The 19366-nt window shown below is 43.5% G+C and overlaps 1 protein-coding gene across 1 annotated transcript in view; it reads left to right on the top strand.

Annotated features, from left to right (window-relative positions):
- The window catches only part of LOC311039452 (GRAM domain-containing protein 4-like), an 82198-nt gene that overhangs the window by 40374 nt on the left and 22458 nt on the right, over positions 1 to 19366 (top strand). Inside the window, exons 4-5 of the mRNA XM_084049340.1 lie at positions 8667 to 8787; positions 15370 to 15431. Coding sequence (XP_083905466.1) covers positions 8667 to 8787; positions 15370 to 15431 — 183 coding nt within the window. The remainder of the gene's footprint in view (positions 1 to 8666; positions 8788 to 15369; positions 15432 to 19366) is intronic.

Below are 19366 nucleotides of genomic sequence, written 5' to 3'. Positions count from 1 at the left end.
CTTTGTGGAGAGAGCTTAACATCACAGTGATATATCTGTGCAGGCTTTGTGGAGAGAGCTTAACATCACAGTGATATATCTGTGCAGGCTTTGTGGAGAGAGCTTAACATCACAGTGATATATCTGTGCGGGCTTTGTGGAGAGAGCTTAACATCACAGTGATATATCTGTGCAGGCTTTGTGGAGAGAGCTTAACATCACAGTGATATATCTGTGCAGGCTTTGTGGAGAGAGCTTAACATCACAGTGATATATCTGTGCAGGCTTTGTGGAGAGAGCTTAACATCAGATGGATATCTACATAGTCTTGTGGAGAGAGCTTAACATCAGAGGGATATCTACATAGTCTTGTGGAGAGAGCTTAACATGAGAGGGATATCTACATAGTCTTGTGGAGAGAGCTTAACATCACAGTGATATATCTGTGCAGGCTTTGTGGAGAGAGCTTAACATCAGAGGGATATCTACGTAGTCTTGTGGAGAGAGCTTAACATCAGAGGGATATCTACGTAGTCTTTGTGGAGAGAGCTTAACATCAGAGGGATATCTACATAGTCTTTGTGGAGAGAGCTTAACATCAGAGGGATATCTACATAGTCTTGTGGAGAGAGCTTAACATCAGAGGGATATCTACATAGTCTTGTGGAGAGAGCTTAACATCAGAGGGATATCTACATAGTCTTGTGGAGAGAGCTTAACATCAGAGGGATATCTACGTAGTCTTGTGGAGAGAGCTTAACATCAGAGGGATATCTACGTAGTCTTGTGGAGAGAGCTTAACATCAGAGGGATATCTACATAGTCTTGTGGAGAGAGCTTAACATCAGAGGGATATCTACGTAGTCTTGTGGAGAGAGCTTAACATCAGAGGGATATCTATGTAGTCTTTGTGGAGAGAGCTTAACATCAGAGGGATATCTATGTAGTCTTGTGGAGAGAGCTTAACATCAGAGGGATATCTATGTAGTCTTTGTGGAGAGAGCTTAACATCAGAGGGATATCTATGTAGTCTTTGTGGAGAGAGCTTAACATCAGAGGGATATCTATGTAGTCTTTGTGGAGAGAGCTTAACATCAGAGGGATATCTACGTAGTCTTGTGGAGAGAGCTTAACATCAGAGGGATATCTACGTAGTCTTGTGGAGAGAGCTTAACATCAGAGGGATATCTATGTAGTCTTTGTGGAGAGAGCTTAACATCAGAGGGATATCTATGTAGTCTTTGTGGAGAGAGCTTAACATCAGAGGGATATCTACGTAGTCTTTGTGGAGAGAGCTTAACATCAGAGGGATATCTATGTAGTCTTTGTGGAGAGAGCTTAACATCAGAGGGATATCTATGTAGTCTTTGTGGAGAGAGCTTAACATCAGAGGGATATCTATGTAGTCTTTGTGGAGAGAGCTTAACATCAGAGGGATATCTATGTAGTCTTTGTGGAGAGAGCTTAACATCAGAGGGATATCTACGTAGTCTTTGTGGAGAGAGCTTAACATCAGAGGGATATCTACGTAGTCTTTGTGGAGAGAGCTTAACATCAGAGGGATATCTATGTAGTCTTTGTGGAGAGAGCTTAACATCAGAGGGATATCTATGTAGTCTTTGTGGAGAGAGCTTAACATCACACTGAGATATCTTTGCAGTCTAGGGATGGGACGTTAATTGTTATTATTGTGATACAAAAATGTTCACGATAATTGTACTGTATCGCGAAGATTTTAATTTGTCGTGAAACAGGCAAGGTGACTACACAACCCAAACCTCTACCAAAGTGGTCTTGCCCTTTAAACTCTGTATACTTTATAAAATGGACCTGCTAAGAGCGCATTTGGTACGCTCTTATTTCACTCCACACAAGTCGATTCGCCAAAAATGACACATTGCGAGCTTGTAGATCTGCTGTTCTTGGCGAACGTTCCCCCCAGATTAAGGATGCTGGGGGTTCAAGTAGTTTAACTTTTAAGCATATTTTGATTGCGATAATATGGTTGATCGCAATTATTTTTGCCACAATAATCGTGACGTGTAACATTCATATCATCCCGTCCCTAGTGCAGTCTTTGTGGAGAGAGCTTAACATCACACAGTGGCATGTCTGTGTGCAGCCTGGTGGTAACCGTAGACAGCGCTCAGCGCAGCGCCAACAATGAGCAAACAATAGTTTGGGTTGCCAGGGGGCGCTAGCGATGAATATTTAATGGGCTCTAATGGTTGCAGAGAAAGGAGAGGACTGAGTGGTGAGATTATGTGTTAGGGTCAGAGAGAGAGACGGAGACACTCTGCTAAACTCTGCTGTGAATGACGCGTGCACGCCAAAACGCCTGAGTGCTAAATCAACTCTGAGAGTGTTCAAATGGAACCAAATGGACCCGTTGGCAGTGGTGGAAAAAGTACTCAAAATGGTTTACTTAAGTAAAAGTATCAATATAGCAATATAGAAATACTCTGTTACAAGTAAAAGTACGGAATTCAAAATGTACTTGAGTGAAAGTACAAAAGTATGGCATCAAAATATACTGAAAGTAACAAAAGTAAAAGTACTCATCATGCAGAATGTCCCATTTCAAGTTTTCAAATGTATAAAAATCTTTTGAAAATAGCAGATCACAATGCAGATCACAATGCAGATCACAATGCAGATCACAATGCGTCGCATCGGCTATTTTACATTTTTTTTAGTAGCCAATTTCTCCCCGTTATGCCAATTAATTCCTCCCCACACATTTCTACTCAACCACCTGCCAGTGAGGAGCCCCCACCAGGAGGATGTAGAGCCTTCGTCCTACTCCTCCCGCCCAACACTCCCCGCTGACAGGTGCCGCGTGCAATGACCAATATCACCCGGCTTCCCTCCCCCGAACACGGGCCAATTGACGGGTTTCATGTTTGTAAACATTGAGAGGATATGACCGCGCAGAGGAGGGGGAAGCCTATAGAGGGCAGAATTATGGCTATCTAACTCCCGAACACAACAACAGAGTGAACGGCGCTCGTTTTCGTTTCCCCCGAGCATGCGCAGATTGCGCATTCTGCTCTGTGATGACGTTGCGCGGAAATCCGTCTATAGGCTCTATGCACAGCAGCCATATTGGGAATGAATTGGGCCCCTTCCATACTTCCTTCACAGGTGTTACCAATGATACTAATGAAGGCTCTGTTCCATTCTGGTCAGGGTGCTGATATCGTGCATGTTGGCTCACTAGAAACACTCCATTTTGGTTCCCTAATGGCCCCTTGTGGTGGGTGTGTAACGGGTCCATTTGGTTCCATGTGTACACTCTCAGAGTTATGGGGGTCCTTGAAAATAAGACAACCACTATGCCACACTAAATGGAACAGAGCCTTAATTAGTATCATTGGTAACACCTGTGAAGGAAGTAAGGAAGGGGCCCAATTCATTCCCAATATGGCTGCTGTGCATAGAGCCTATTGTATTCGTGTAGACGCTCGACAAAGCCGGTTGCACCACAGTGCATTCGAACCCTCAACCTCCGTGGTGGTGGGCAGTGACTTTACCACTGCGCCACCCGAGCGCCTCAGATTGGCTATTTTAAAATGGCCGAAATATGTATAGAGCTGAAGTGGGTAATGTATGTTTTAAGAGAAACCTCTTAGCTCCATATTTTAACTTGCTTTGGCATTGGACTCGTAGTCGAGCGCTGCTATCCATCGAGCCACAGAGGTCATTACCCTATTGGTGTTTTGAACAGTGGTGAAAAGTGACTAAGTACATTTACTCAAGTACTGTACTTAAATAATTATTTTTGGAATTTTTACTTTACTGGAGTATTTCCAGTTTTCAGTACTTTTACTTCTACTCCACTACATCTCAGAGGCAAATATTGTACTTTTACTCCACTACAATTATATGAAAACCTTAGCTTCTAGTTACTTTGTAGATTTTGATTATTAATATTACAAAACATCCATTACCCACTTCAGCTCTATATACATTTCGGCCATTTGAAATATAGCCGATCTACAAGCTCACAGAACTATGTTTCTTAGAGTGTTCTTTGAGGGGGATCCAAATGAACCCTTACAGGTCTGTAACTCTGGAAGTGTACAAATGTGTACATTTTTACACTCTCAGAGTTATGGAGTCCTTGAAATAAAACACGTGTGTGAACCACTGATCTAGGAATAAATGAAAATTCCATAAATAATTGTTCAAGTGCAGCTACAAGTTGGTAAAATAATAATAACATAAATAGCACAGTAAGAGCATAAAAAATATCATTGTGATAAATGACTTGGCATCAGCATAGACTGGCACACTCGCCGATACCGATACCAGCATTTTAGGCCATATCGGCAGCTTTTCCCTATACTGGTATCGGTACCGTTGCGTGTTTGACCCTTAGGTCTGCTGGACTTTGGATCCCTGCTGTACGCAGCCTCACCTTTCTGGTTTTGACCCTCCGCCATGTAGATTTTGATTACTAGAAACATACAGTAACCACTTCAGCCCGATATATATTTTGGCCATTTGAAAATAGCGGATCTACAAGCTCACAATGCGTCGCATCGCGACGCATTGTGAGCTTGTAGATCTGCTATTTTCAAAAGATATGTATACATTTTATACATTTGAAAAGGTGTTAAATGGGATATTCTTTGTACTTTTACTTTTGGTACTTTTTTTGATACCAATGCTTTTGAACTTTTACTCAAGTAAATTTTGAATTCCAGACTTTCACTTGTAACAGAGTATTTCTACATTGCAGTATTGATACATTTACTTAAGTAAAAAACTTTTCCCACCACTGCCGATGATCACACACGATGATCTGCAATTTTTTGGCTTCATAGGTCACGCTAAAAAAAAATCTTTTTTTTTGTGGCAAAAATGGCATTCACAGAGCACTAAAATGTTGATGTCCTCACAAGTATAGTAATACAAACGTGTGTGTGTGTGTGTGTGTGTGTGTGTGTGTGTGTGTGTGTGTGTGTGTGTGTGTGTGTGTGTGTGTGTGTGTGTGTGTGTGTGTGTGTGTGTGTGTGTGTGTGTGTGTGTGTGTGTGTGTGTGTGTGTGTGTGTGTGTGTGTGTGTGTGTATGTGTGTGTGACAGTGTTGCTGCTTTGATGATGGATAAGACTCAGTGTAGTCCCATCTTCTGATCAGTCTCGTCCTTGTGGGTTCATGGGGTTCGTTGTGCTGCCAGCACTGCGTCGTGACACAGACAAACCTCAATTTATACTCTGTGGTGCAGGGGTCTTCAACAGGGGGTCCTCAGAGTTACTACAGGGGGGGCCGCCACATCTTTGTGTGATAGGATAAAAAATGTTTTTGAACTCTAGCGTGACTATTCTGAGGAGAACGTTAGCCGGAAAATAGCAGAGAAATAGAAGCTATCTATGAAATATATGAAAAGGTTTAATCTCACTTTTATACAATGTTAGTGGGGGTCCCTGCTTCATCTCTCTCTCAGCCAGGGGGTCCTTGGCCTGAAAAACTTTGAAGACCCCTGCTGTAGTGTGACGTTGTCGCTTGCCAAAAATCTGCGATTTTTCGGCAAGCGACACCATCTGCCATTTGATGTAGTGTTTTAATGAAGCTATGTACGCTATATAGTAGAATGCTTATAGATAAGACCGGCCCGGACCACTGGCCTAGTGGTCTGCGGGCACCTACTGTAGGCTCCATTGTGTGTGTGTGTGTGTGTGTGTGTGTGTGCGTGTGCGTGTGCGCACGCAGATTAGACCGCCGTTGTCTTATGTGTGGGTTTGATCCTTGAGCGCCTGCCATTTTTGCACCTCCCCCCGTGGGCACGGCGGGCATGAATTTGTTGTGTGTGTGTGTGTGTGTGTGTGTGTGTGTGTGTGAGATGTGTGTGTGTGTGTGTGTGTGTGTGAGATGTGTGTGTGCTTCACATCGCTGCCTCCTCTCCTCCAATATTCATGCCGTGTCTTTAGTTACGAAACAATAGTCGGAGAGGAAAACACGGCTACTGTATCTGCTGCGGCTGACACCTGAACCCGCGGGCTGCCAGGCCCGCGGGCACAGTGTGGGCGGGCGGGCGGGCGGGCAGGTGGGCGGGGAGCGAGCGGAGGTCAGGGAAACGGAGCAGAAAGAGAAAGGAGGTGTTTGTTTGAATGAAGCCTGCATGCAGTGGTGTAAAGTACTGTAACTTAAGCAAATTTACTCAAGTATTGTACTTGATTACAATTTCGAGGTACTTTTTTTACTTTAATGGAGTATTTTCAATTTTCCAATACTTAACTACATCTACTGCACTACATCTCAGAGGCAAATATTGTGCTTTTTACTCCACTACAATTTTATTTGACTAGTTGACTAGTTACTAGTTACTTAGTAGATTTTTATTATTATTACAAGACCGACCACTTCAGCAGTATTTGAAAATAGTTATTTTCAGCTATTTTCAAAATATTTTTTTTATACATTTTTGAAACTGATCGCATTTAAGCACCAAAATTTAGCGCTCAAATGTGGAATTGTTGAGCACGAGCAGGTAGGGTTTCAAACGGTAGAAGCACGCGCAGTAGCATTTTAAGTGCGGAAGTGCAATCCCAGATTTGACCACCAGGCGACGGAAGCTTCACTGTTCTACCACGGTTCTGGGGGCTTGGGCAAAATCCTTAGTGTTCATTTAACTCAGAAGAGAGTACTAATGGAAGGTTCCATTAGTACTCTCTTCTGAGTTACAGTCCCGTAAGGGTCCATTTGGTTCCATTTGTATCCGTTCGGATCCATTTTATAAAATTGGTTAAAAGAAAATAGAGACGGCATACTGTTAAGTAATTTACTCCCAGTCAATAGTTTATTATGTTTCTACCAACACAAGGTCTTACTCAATACTTGAGTCTTCTTTACTTTTTTCTTTCTGAACAAGACCTTGTGTTGGTCAAAACATAATTAACTATTGACTGGGAGAACGTTATGTAACAGAGTGCAGACTTTTCTTTCAACCTGACTGGGTTTTTTGGGGGTCTTTTCGACCAACACAAGGTCTTGTTCAGGAAGAAAAACAGAAAGAAAACGAAAAGCTCACGACGCGCCACGATGCGACGCGTTGTGAGGTTGTTAATCTGCTGTTTTAAAAAGAAAATACATTTTGAATATTCTTTTATTGGGGGTCCTTGATATGAAAATGTTCTTGACATGATGTCAAATGTTTGAGAACCACTGGTTTAAACTAATTAGGAACAAGCCCAAATAAGCAACTACACTTTAGAAAAGAGCCCAAAGTCGCTTATAATAAGCAGACATGGCATCACTGGCAGATACTCACTGTGAGAACATAGAGAAGTTGTCACACAACACGTTTATGAGGAATGATTATCGTGAAAATGATGCCAGAAAAAAAGTTCACAAAACACATTATCCTACACATTATAACTGTGGATGTGATTTAAAAGGGTTTTGACTTTATTTCATTTTCATTGCTGGTACCTTGACTTTTGTGCAGGAACCCAAAACATGAAACAACAGAGTGGCCTTCAATCAGATTAGTCTGTGACCTTGTTGGAACGTCTCATCCCGACCCAAAGGATAAGAAACTAAATTGTTCAGGCTACTGGGAGGTGCTCTGAGAAAGGCTAATGTATGTTACAGTACATGAGGGAAACCAGCAGGCAAGCGGGCGGGCTGCCCTGGCAGAAGGGAAACAAAGCTACGATGCCAGTGATCAGGGGGGGGGGGGGGGCAATGGGCCGACAGGCCCTGCCGATCGTCCGATTTAATCTGCTTTATCATGTTGTTGCTTGTCTTCCTTGATTGGAAAGCACTTTGGGTCCAACTGCTGTTGTTTGTAAATGTGCTGTAATAAACAAACATGACTTGACTTGACTCGGGACGAAACCTTATATGGTCATGCATTTATAAATGAATGCCCTACTTTGTTGTACAAGAGTCTCTCGCAAAAGTAGTGAAAATGGCAGATATCCCAGCTCACAAAAAGGATTGTTTTAATTTTAAATCAATTATTTATTCATAATGGATTGAATCGATTAGCTGGATTAACTGTCGCACCCTTACGGCTGCAGCCACTCTCTGATCTGACCATCTAGCCTACTTTCCTCAATGGGCTGCAACTGTAGACGCACTGAGGACAGATATAGGAAGTAGGACACAGATTAGGAGACACAGAAGGTAGAGAGAGAGAGAGAGTGAGAGTGGAACCGGGACGCTGATAATGAGGGTAATAGAGGTGTGTATAGCTGAGCCACGTGGCCTCAGCCCAAGTTTGCTTTGGCTTTTAGCAACCTCTGTTGGACACTTTTGCACACAGCGCTAGCCTGACATGTACGCGACTACACGCACACACACACACACACACACACACACACACACACACACACACACACACACACACACACACACACACACACACACACACACACACACACACACACACACACACACACACACACACACACTTAGACACAGAAACACTGACAGACATACTGACAAAGATGAAGCCCGCGGCTGAAAACGGGCACTCCCCTCTCCGTTTTTCTCACTTGTACTGTTTTCCCACAAGGTGTTTTTACACTGCTTCGTTAGATGGTGTAAATTATGTGGTGGTGTGGTTTAAAGGTTGAGAACCATTAGATGATGGTGTGGTTTTTTCACTTCCTCAGGAAGCTGAGGGAGGAGACCAACGTGATGTATTATGTTGTGATGTTTTCTTCTCCTTCCTCCAGAGGAGGAGCTCAGGAAGCTGAGGGAGGAGACCAACGTGGACGCCCTGCGTCAGGAGCTGGAGAGAGAGAGGAGCAAGAGGATAGACCTGGAGCAGAAGATGAACGAAGTGCTCAAATCCAGGTACACATGCACAAACACACACACACACGCACGCACGCACGCACACACACACAAGTTTGTATTACTATACGTGTGAGGAGTCGGACCTAAACATTTGCATTTGCATTGAAAATAGCTGAAAATTGCCACACAAAAAAAGAGCCAATTTTCAAGCTCACTTGTAGATCGGCTATTTTTCGGTGGGTGACATCGCCGCAGAAGTATTTAGTATGCAAAACTTATTGCAGGCTACACTGAGCCTAGGTGTTAGGCCACAAATGTTACTTCCTGTATTATTATAATTGTAGGGCCAGCCCTCCTGAGAAAGCAGGCCTGGGATCTGAGGTTACCCTCGGTCTTCGTGACACATTGGTCTTGTTCACTGTGTTTATGGAAAAACAGCTCTTGTACCGGCTCTGAGAAACCTGGACGACTTATCTGGAACATTATGATGTTATCCAGGGTACGTGTGCGTGTGCGTGCGTGTGCGTGCGTTGGTGCGTGCTCGGAACGCCGCGTTCCGAGCTTGCGGATCATAGAGACAGAGAGAGACTTGATAGGTGCAGAATCCCACGCTATGTTTCAGAGGAAGTCACACGTCAGTACACAGGCCTGGGTTGGGTCGTCTCACGTTGTCTATGTTGGTGTCAGGAGAATCCTGTGTGCAGGGGTTTTTCTACACATAAGCAAGTGTGTGTGTGTGTGTGTGTGTGTGTGTGTGTGTGTGTGTGTGTGTGTGTGTGTGTGTGTGTGTGTGTGTGTGTGTGTGTGTGTGTTGCAATTATTTAACCACAGGAGGATAGGGTGCTAATTTAAAGATGTTTATGCATTAGAATATGCAGCTATTCTTAGCACACCATAGCACAAGATGACACTGTTAACTCTTTAACTGAAAGAGTAAATAGTGCAATATTGTGACGCTACTGCCAGCAAAAAAGAGCGATTTTACTGTACCATTAAAACAAAAAACATGGAATATTCTCCGTGACCTCCGTCCTCACTGAGATCGGCTCATTATACGCACAGGGTTCTCGTAATATAGGGGGGGGGAAAAAGATCCGCTGGTAGTCACACAGCTCTGGCCATTTGAATTTGACTTGTTTTTGCCGTAAAGCAAGAGGAAATAAACAGGAAGTAAACAAGCTTTTATTTTTTTAAATGACGCCTGTCGTCGTCAGGCAGTGAAAGCATCATTCATAGGGTAGATAAAAGCGCCATCTGGTGGAAAACCACCGTCAGAACTCGCCAGTGGCAGGCTTGGCAGAATCTGACGAGGGAACTCGTCTTTAACATTTTGTAGCGCTCGGATGACGCATGCGGTAAAGTAGCTGGCCACCACCACGGAGTCTGGGGGTTCGAATTTGCTGCGGTGCCAGACGGCTTTGTCAAGTATAATAGTGGAGCGGCTAAATGCTTTTTATTGGCAAAATCTTTCAGTTGATGATACAAGCGTGAAAATTGGCATGAGCAGTCTCCATGGGTCACTTGACAAGAAAATTGTCCGAGGCAGTTGTAATTTCAAGATGGCGGCCATTTTTCAAGATGGCCGACACCTTAGTGGGCAGTTAAGTGATATGATGGTTTATTTGGTGATACAAGCATGAAAATTGGCATGAGCAGTCTCTGTGGGTCACTTGACAATAGGCCACCCACAGCTACTTGAAATTCCAAGATGGCGGCCATTTTTCAAGATGGCCAACACTTTAGTGGAGCAATTAAGTTATATAATGGTTTATTTGGTGATACAAGCATGAAAATTGGCATGAGCAGTCTCTGTGGGTCACTTGACAATAGGCCACCCACAGCTACTTGAAATTCCAAGATGGCGGCCATTTGTCAAGATGGCCAACACTTTAGTGGAGCAATTAAGTTATATAATGGTTTATTTGGTGATACAAGCATGACAATTGGCATGAGCAGTCTCTGTGGGTCACTTGACAATATGCCACCCACAGCTACTTGAAATTTCAAGATGGCGGCCATTTTTCAAGATGGCCACCACCTTAGTGGAGCGGTTAAGCTTAAGAAATCATTTAGTTGGTGATACAAGCATGACAATTGCCATGAGCCGTCTCAAAATGTCATTTGACAAGAAACCCCACAACCACCACTTGAAATTTCAAGATGACTGCCGCCCGCCATGTGGATCTTTAAATGATACCTTTTTCTCATAGAAATGTATTGGGTTGGGGGCACGGTGGTGCAGTCGGTAGCGCTGTCGCCTCACAACTAGAAGGTCCTGGGTTCGATTCCCACAGGGGACGCTGTGGGCACTGGGGTCGTGTTCTCTCCTCATACCCTAGCCTAGGCGGGGTTGGCGAAAGGGCCTTTCTGTGTGGAGTTTGCATGTTCTCCCCGTGTCTCCTAGGGTAGGTACCCTCACAAAAACATGCAGTAATCCTGGTCACTATACTGCCTCCCCCTGGCCAGCCGGGGCGCCTGATGGAGGGGAAGGGAACTGGTTGGAATAACGTGTTCCTTCCACGCGCTACGTCCTACCAGGGAAACTCCCCCCTGTCAGGTGACAAGAAGGTCAGTTGGCTCTCATGCATTGAAGGAGGCATGAGCTCGGCCCTGGCTTCCCTAGGTTGGCAGAGGGAAGGTAGTGCCCAGGATTACATAGACAATTGGCACTGGGTTAGGGTTACAAAATCGTGGGATAAAAATGTAAGTTTAAAAAAAAAAAGAAATGTATTGGGTTCCTCAAAAAGCTCTGTCAAGAGAGGTTGTTTGACTGTGTTTTGTCTGACTCCTCGCCCACAACCTGTCCAGTTTGGTAAAACCTGTAGGAGTTGCCTCCCACTGGCATAGCTCTCAGGGTTCACTGAGGTACACAAGCTCCCTTACCACGATAAGGTAACAGTCACAAGGGAGGATTTATTTTTTAACTAACAGCCATTACATGTGTCAAATAAATACTAAGAAATGGGGAAACAAAAAATATGACTAATAAATGAGCACAGTTGTGGTGCTGATTAGCACAGTTGTGGTGCTGAATGGACAGTGCTCCAACATTATAATTGAGCAATGGCTAATGCTGAATGGCAGTAGCCACAGAACCATGACAAACCTATACTAAGGAACTAAACTGAAAATGTGCTTCACTGTTACGTATGGCAGTGGAAGGCAGTGGAAGCAATGTTACAAAGTAACAACTGAAAATTACACACTAATAGGCCTACACTTGAAAACACAGAGGACAACGGGGAACAACTCTGGCAAAATAAACATGCAAATAGGTTCTAGCAGGGGCAACTACATAGGCATGTGCAACTGAGTCCATAGGCCTATCTGAAGCACTTACACCTTCCAGTACATGCCTTGGTGCACCCACATTTGGTCAACTCCCAACAACTCTCCGCAATAGGTGGAAGTGGAGTCCAGAAGACTTTCCACTTCTCGTCCTGTTCCACCCATCCCCAGTCAGATGGGCTCGGCATTTGTGGATGTCGCTTCAATGCCTGTCCCCACACGTATCCAGCAAGTTTACAGCTTAAATTATATTTTGCTCTGTTTCTTGTCAATGTGCTTTCTATGCCATCACCTTCATCTAGTCGGGTTAGACTAAGTAAGATAGGCAGAGCATTGATCTTATGAAATAATGGAACATTTCTTGCAATGGTATCATAACCAGTACGATCTTGCTCTCTGTTGAATAAACTCGGCTGAATGAGTTTTTCCTTGGTGACCTGCTGACAAATGAAACATCTGTCCCAGTTAGTTTTCTCAACTGTTATGATGGCTTCTGCCATGTCTGCAGCATAGGCAGAGGCCGAGGGTTTATCCTTTTACCACCTTTTACCAAGCACTTTGATGTATGGGATACAACGAAGTTCGTGCCTTAACCCTACACTTAGTCCGATCGTTCATCCAATGCCATTTAAATCCTGTGCGATCTGTACACCATCCGGTTAACTAAAACCCCATTAACCTTGGCTCGGCTCTCCCGCGCTGGCACAACCTGTCAATTCAGGTGCGGCTATCTAATTGTTTTGGGGTAAATTAGACAGCATTTGGGGTACTAACTTTCAATTAGCTGACATTGAACCCCACTCTGAGTTTAACAGCAGTGATATATCACCAGTGTGCCCTGGTAGTGCGGATATTCACTCTTATCTAATCTATCTATGATCAACAAATCAACACAACTGTATTGTGATGTGTTAAAAGTTGTTCTTTAGCATAATAACAATAATTGTATAATTGCCCTTAATGAAAAAAAAACATACATTTCTATGAGAAAATGTATCTTTTGAGGATCCAGGGGGCGGCCATCTTGAAAATAGAAATTTCAAGTGGATGTGAGTGTTTTCTTGTCAAGCAACCCTTAGAGACTGCTCATGCCAATTTTAAAGCCTGTATCACCAACTAAACCATTATATAACTTAATTACTCCACTAAAGTGTTGGCCATCTTGACAAATGGCCGCCATCTTGGAATTTCAAGTAGCTGTGGGTGGCCTATTGTCAAGTGACCCACAGAGACTGCTCATGCCAATTGTCATGCTTGTATCACCAAATAAACCATTATATAACTTAATTGCTCCACTAAAGTGTTGGCCATCTTGACAAATGGCCGCCATCTTGGAATTTCAAGTAGCTGTGGGTGGCCTATTGTCAAGTGACCCACAGAGACTGCTCATGCCAATTTTCATGCTTGTATCACCAAATAAACCATTATATAACTTAATTGCTCCACTAAAGTGTTGGCCATCTTGAAAAATGGCCGCCATCTTGGAATTTCAAGTAGCTGTGGGTGGCCTATTGTCAAGTGACCCACAGAGACTGCTCATGCCAATTTTCATGCTTGTATCACCAAATAAACCATCATATCACTTAACTGCCCACTAAGGTGTCGGCCATCTTGAAAAATGGCCGCCATCTTGAAATTACAACTGCCTCGGACAATTTTCTTGTCAAGTGACCCATGGAGACTGCTCACGCCAATTTTCACGCTTGTATCATAAATTGAAAGATCGTAGCACTTAGCTGCTCCGCTATAAAGTCCGGCCAAAACCTCATTCACTTGAATTTTTGGCGGGTCTTTCACCATCACACATCCTCCCTCAGGGGACCCAGTCAGGGTTGATCAGACCCTCCCTCAGGGGACCCAGTCAGGGTTGATAAGACCCTTCCTCAGGGGACCCAGTCAGGGTTGATAAGACCCTTCCTCAGGGGACCCAGTCAGGGTTGATAAGACCCTTCCTCAGGGGACCCAGTCAGGGTTGATAAGACCCTTCCTCAGGGGACCCAGTCAGGGTTGATAAGACCCTCCCTCAGGGGACCCAGTCAGGGTTGATAAGACCCTCCCTCAGGGGACCCAGTCAGGGTTGATCAGACCCTGGCTGGTGTCCCAACCAGGGTTGGCCCAGTGAAGGCTCCTCCTGATCCCCAGCCATCTGGAGTCTCTCTCTGCCGCCTCCATGGTGGCCCTGGTTGGCTTTCCTTGTTGCAGCCCCCATGATGCCAAAGTGTGTGTGTGTGTGTGTGTGTGTGTGTGTGTGTGTGTGTGTGTGTGTGTGTGTGTGTGTGTGTGTGTGTGTGTGTGTGTGTGTGTGTGTGTGTGTGTGTGTGTGTGTCTGACTAATCCTGACCAACACAGTTCTTTCCCGCATGTCACTGCTTTTCAGAAAAACTGAATAACGTTGCCAAAATACCATCTGGCCAAAAATGACTTCTAATCACTTTGAATCCTAACATACTTGTCTGTCATTCACCTAAACGTCAGTAATCCATGTTTAAATACAACAACGATGCACATACTGTAACAGCTAGCAAATGGCGGTATGACAGTTAACTGTTTTATTTTTCCATTAATCCAGCTGATTGCGGTCAAATCTGTGTTGCATACGTCATCAGCAAGTGTTACAACATTCAAAATCTGTTTTTTTTTCTCATTAATGTTTTCAATCCAGTTGTGAGTTATCTGACTGAAATCCTAAAAAGTTAAGTTCCAACACTATTCAGTCTAAATAAGTATTAATACAGAATGTTATTAGAAACAAACAAGTCACACACAACTTAAATTAACATTTGACTGAGGTGAAAGATACTGTTGATACCAGAGACTAGAGCAGGGGTCTTCAACGTTTTCAGGCCAAGGACCCCTTGGCTGAGAGCGAGATAAAGCAGGGACCCCGATTATATATTGTGTAAAATATGTATTTTTTTCATAGATTTCATAGGCAGCTTCATAGACTTGTTTCAGCACTATCATGTTGGATTCATGATAATGTCTATTTCCAGACATTTAACCATGTACTTAAACAATACTTTGTAAACCTGACCTTTCACTCTGTACTTAGTCTGCTCTTTTTTTCCCCCTATGCCAAACCACTTTGCCAAAAATAGCAGATCTACAAGCACACAACGCCTCGCGCTGCGAGGCGTTGTGCGCTTGTAGATCTGCTAAAGTTCTCCTCAGAATAGGGATGTTTGGGTGAAGTGTTTAATGTAAAAATCACATACAGATTTGGCGGACCCCCTGTAGTAACTCTGAGGACCCCCTGTTGAAGACCTCTGGACTAGAGAATGTGTTCTAATGAGCTTCTCTATGTGTCCCTCTCTGGCTCCCTCTCCTCTCCTCTCCTCTCCTCTCCTGCAGGTTAGAGGACTCGCCGCCCCAGCCTCCTCGCAGACAACAGTCACCGACATACGACAGAACAGGTAAGAAAGATGTAGACATGACCGCAGCAGTTAGGGGGTTAAGTGTCTTGCTCATTAACACCCATAATGCGGGTGATTCCCGCACAGATAGTACAGCGTGTGTGTGTGTGTGTGTGTGTGTGTGTGTGTGTGTGTGTGTGTGTGTGTGTGTGTGTGTGTGTGTGTGTGTGTGTGTGTGTGTGTGTGTGTGTGTGTGTGTGTGTGTGTGTGTGTGTGTGTGTGTGTGTGTGTGTGTGTGTGTGTGATCTCAGCAGTGTTGTTGGCTCTGTTGTCGCACCGCAGACAGTGTGTCTACGTGCCAGAGACTTGTATTAGAGAGAGTTGCGTCACCTCGGGGGCAGAAAACAGCGCCGGTCACGTGGTTCATGTAAACTCGAAATAGTGACAAACGCTCATAGACTCCAGTGCATTCCGTAAACCTCCGGTTCGGGGCTTTGTCACCGTTCGCCAATAGAAGGCTCTGTGGAAGACGTGAACGGAGGTGACAGGTGACGCAACTCTCCTTATGTGGCTCTGGGTGGTGCACCTCTTTCCCTGTCCTGGCTGTGTCTTGTGTTGTTGGCTCCCACGGTGTCAGTGTGCTCGCCACCAGTTCCGGGCGCCTGACGCAGTGCTATGATGGGAAATATTACTATTCCACTTAGGGTGAAGTGTAGACTATTTATTGAAGAAGATTCAAGCATAAAAAACAGCATTACAGCAGCATAGCCCAGACCAGTGTTGTTGACCAGGAACTGTTTTTATGTAAAGTCGCTATATTGGCTTGTTTCTAAAGTGTAGTTTGCTTATTTGGGCTTGTTTCCTATAATGTTGTCAAACCAGTGGTTCTTAAACCTTTTCATGGCAAGGACCCCCAGATTAATATGTATATGTCCGCAGACCCCCCCCATCTGAAAATATGTACTTGTACATCAAGCTGCCTCATGCTACAGAAACAGAAAATAGGCTCCTGCCCTATATGGGGCGTATGGCTCAGCAAGGCTTACTTACTTATGTATGTGACAGCGCAATAATAATAATGCTGACTGGTTAAGTTAAGAACGTCCATGTATGGTATGTACTGAAACACATGCTGACAGAGAGTAGGAGTAGCAGTCCATGGGGGAATCAATCACCTGTTAAGATTGACAGCTGCCGCAGTCAAGTCAAACTTAGCACTTTGGTGTGAGAAGCTGCTGACATGGCATTCGATTGGATTGAATGTAAGGCAAACGCGTACACATTGATACACATATTTGGCGGCTTATCCACCTGTTTCCTAGGCTTTTCACTGTGTTCCACTTCCTGTCTTTTGATCCAATGAAATCCAATGAAACCGGTCAGATGACTAATGATATCCAATGAAATCTGACAGGAAGTGGAAAACACAAGGCCTAGGAAACATAGATATAGAAACCTAGATACCTCATTGGCCTCTGCAGTTCGTTGGAGCAACTCGTATCGCGGCCGCCATTTTCGCGTAGGAAAACGGACACTCAAAGTGACTACTGGCCAATCACAGCGCGTTGACTACTGGCCAATCACAGTGCGTCTTTTCTAAGATTTGTCAGAATCTAGTTGTCCTGCCCCCACTTGCCTCTGATTGGCCTACCGAACGCCCCCTTCTGTGACACACACGGAAGCTTCAGGGAAGCTTTCCTACGCTAAAATGGCCCCCGTGATACCAATGCCTCAGAGCCGAAGGAGGCGTCTACCTTTATATGTCTATGCTAGGAAACAGGTGGATAACTCCTGCCGCCATTGTGCCCAGTCAGCCTCATTGTGTCAGAGCGCCCTCTGCTGGTAGTCATGGACTGTAAACAGGAAGCAGCAGTATAGGCTGTAGTGCTCTTTCACTAGCATTATGAGGTTTAAATGTGAACTGTAAAACCGCTTGCTGAAACGTAAATCGACGTCTTCTAAATCCGTAGTTCTCAAACTTTTTCATGTCAAGGACCCCACATTGATATGTATTTGGACGCGGACCCCCATCAGAAAATGTTTTGTGCCAGGGACCCCCAGAAGAGAAGATTTTTGTTAAAATATTTCAAAATGCTGCCATGCCATGCTGCGAGCTTGTAACTGTATATCTGCAATCGTTTGTGATAGCCAACGTATAAAATATGGACGAAGTAGTTAAAATGATATGCTGGGATGGCGGGATTTGATATAAATATTAGATCAGAGAACCACTGATCTAAAGGAAAGCATTGGTGCAAACGGCAAGGACAAGTTCCGAATATCATTATTCATTATTCTGAAGCCCATACATTCATACTTGGTCCTAAGTGGTTTAGCAATGCTTTGCATCTTGCTGTACTGTACTGCCAATGAAGCTTATTTGAATCTGTCAAGGAGACATTTCCTGCTCAAATGTCAGCTGACTGTGGGTATAAATAATGAGAGACAGAGAGAGAGAGAGAGAGAGAGAGAGAGAGAGAGAGAGAGAAAAGCTAATGGTGCAGCTCAGCTGGAGAGAACATGTGACAGAAGTCATTATTTTACAAAAACGAGATTAAAGTTTCAATGTCATTTATTATCGCTTCAATGAAACATATGATTGTAATTGGAGGTCGAGAATCACTGGTCTAAAAATGGCATCAGTATTGGACCCAGAGATCTGTCATGGGTCGGAGATATAAAGTCCATTGGCTGGATGATAAGAGGGAACCATGATTATTGTCAGACCCATCCTTAGATATTGTTAATATCACAGATGTTATTAAACATCACAGATGTTATCAGTATCACAGATGCTATTACATATCACATATGTAATTAAATATCACAGATGTTATTAAATATCACAGATGTAATTAAATATCACATATGCTATTAAATATCACAGATGTTATTAAACATCACAGATGTTATCAGTATCACAGATGCTATTACATATCACATATGTAATTAAATATCACAGATGATATTAAATATCACATATGCTATTAAATATCACAGATGTTATTAATATCACAGATGCTTCGTACATCTTGACCAATTATTTTAATGCTGCTTTTACTGCCTTATTAAGCTGCTTCAAAGTAGTATAAATGGCCTCATATAAGTGTGCACGTGTGTGTGCACTGCTGTGTGAGCATTGAGCAACAGTGTGATGGTATTTGTGACATGTGTACGTGTGTGTGCATTGGAAGAGAGAGAGAGAGAGAGAGACTAATTTTGGAAAATGGGTTATGTTTGTAGATCATTTCATCTAGGGCAGACATGCCTTTTAAAGGAACAGACGTGTGTGTGTGCGTGTTACACATATGGTACTACTGTATGCAAGGACAAAAGCCCAGGTTACTCCCCAGCATTACAAGGACTCAAGTTGAAGTCCATAAATCATGTTGTAATACTGTTGGAACACACCGTTTTCATAGAAAAATGACCTTGCTACTGCAGGCTCATACTGTCCACCTCAAAAGCTGTGTGAACATCAAAAACAGTGGTGTAAAGTAACTAAGTACATTTACTTAACTACCGTACTTAAGTAAAATGTTTGTACTAGTTACTTTGTAGGTTTTGATTATTACAACAAAACATACATTAACCACTTCAGCCTCTTTATATACTTCAGCTATTTGAAAATAGCAGATCTACACGCTCACAACGTGTAGCTTTGCGAAGCGTTGGGAGCTTGTAGATCGGCTATTTTCAAAATATGTGTATACATTCTATACATATAACTTGTGAAATGGGACTTTCTGCATAATGAGTACTTTTACTTTAAGAACATTTTGATTACTGGAATTTTACTTGTTACAGACTATTTACACATCGCACTATTGATACTTCTAGTTAAGTAAACAAAGTGAGTACTTCTTCCATCACTGATCAAAAACAATGTATGCACCAGTTAACCACCCACTGTGTGTAAAAACCTACCACCAGGCTCTCTGAGTTACAGGGTCCATTTGGTTCCCATATCTATCATTTGGCTGGGGACCCCCTGG

Source organism: Gymnoscopelus microlampas (assembly GCF_963454915.1).
Source record: "Gymnoscopelus microlampas genome assembly, chromosome: 23".
Classification (NCBI taxonomy): domain Eukaryota; kingdom Metazoa; phylum Chordata; class Actinopteri; order Myctophiformes; family Myctophidae; genus Gymnoscopelus; species Gymnoscopelus microlampas.
Note: the sequence above shows the minus strand (reverse complement) of the source record. Positions and strands in the feature narration are given on the sequence as shown.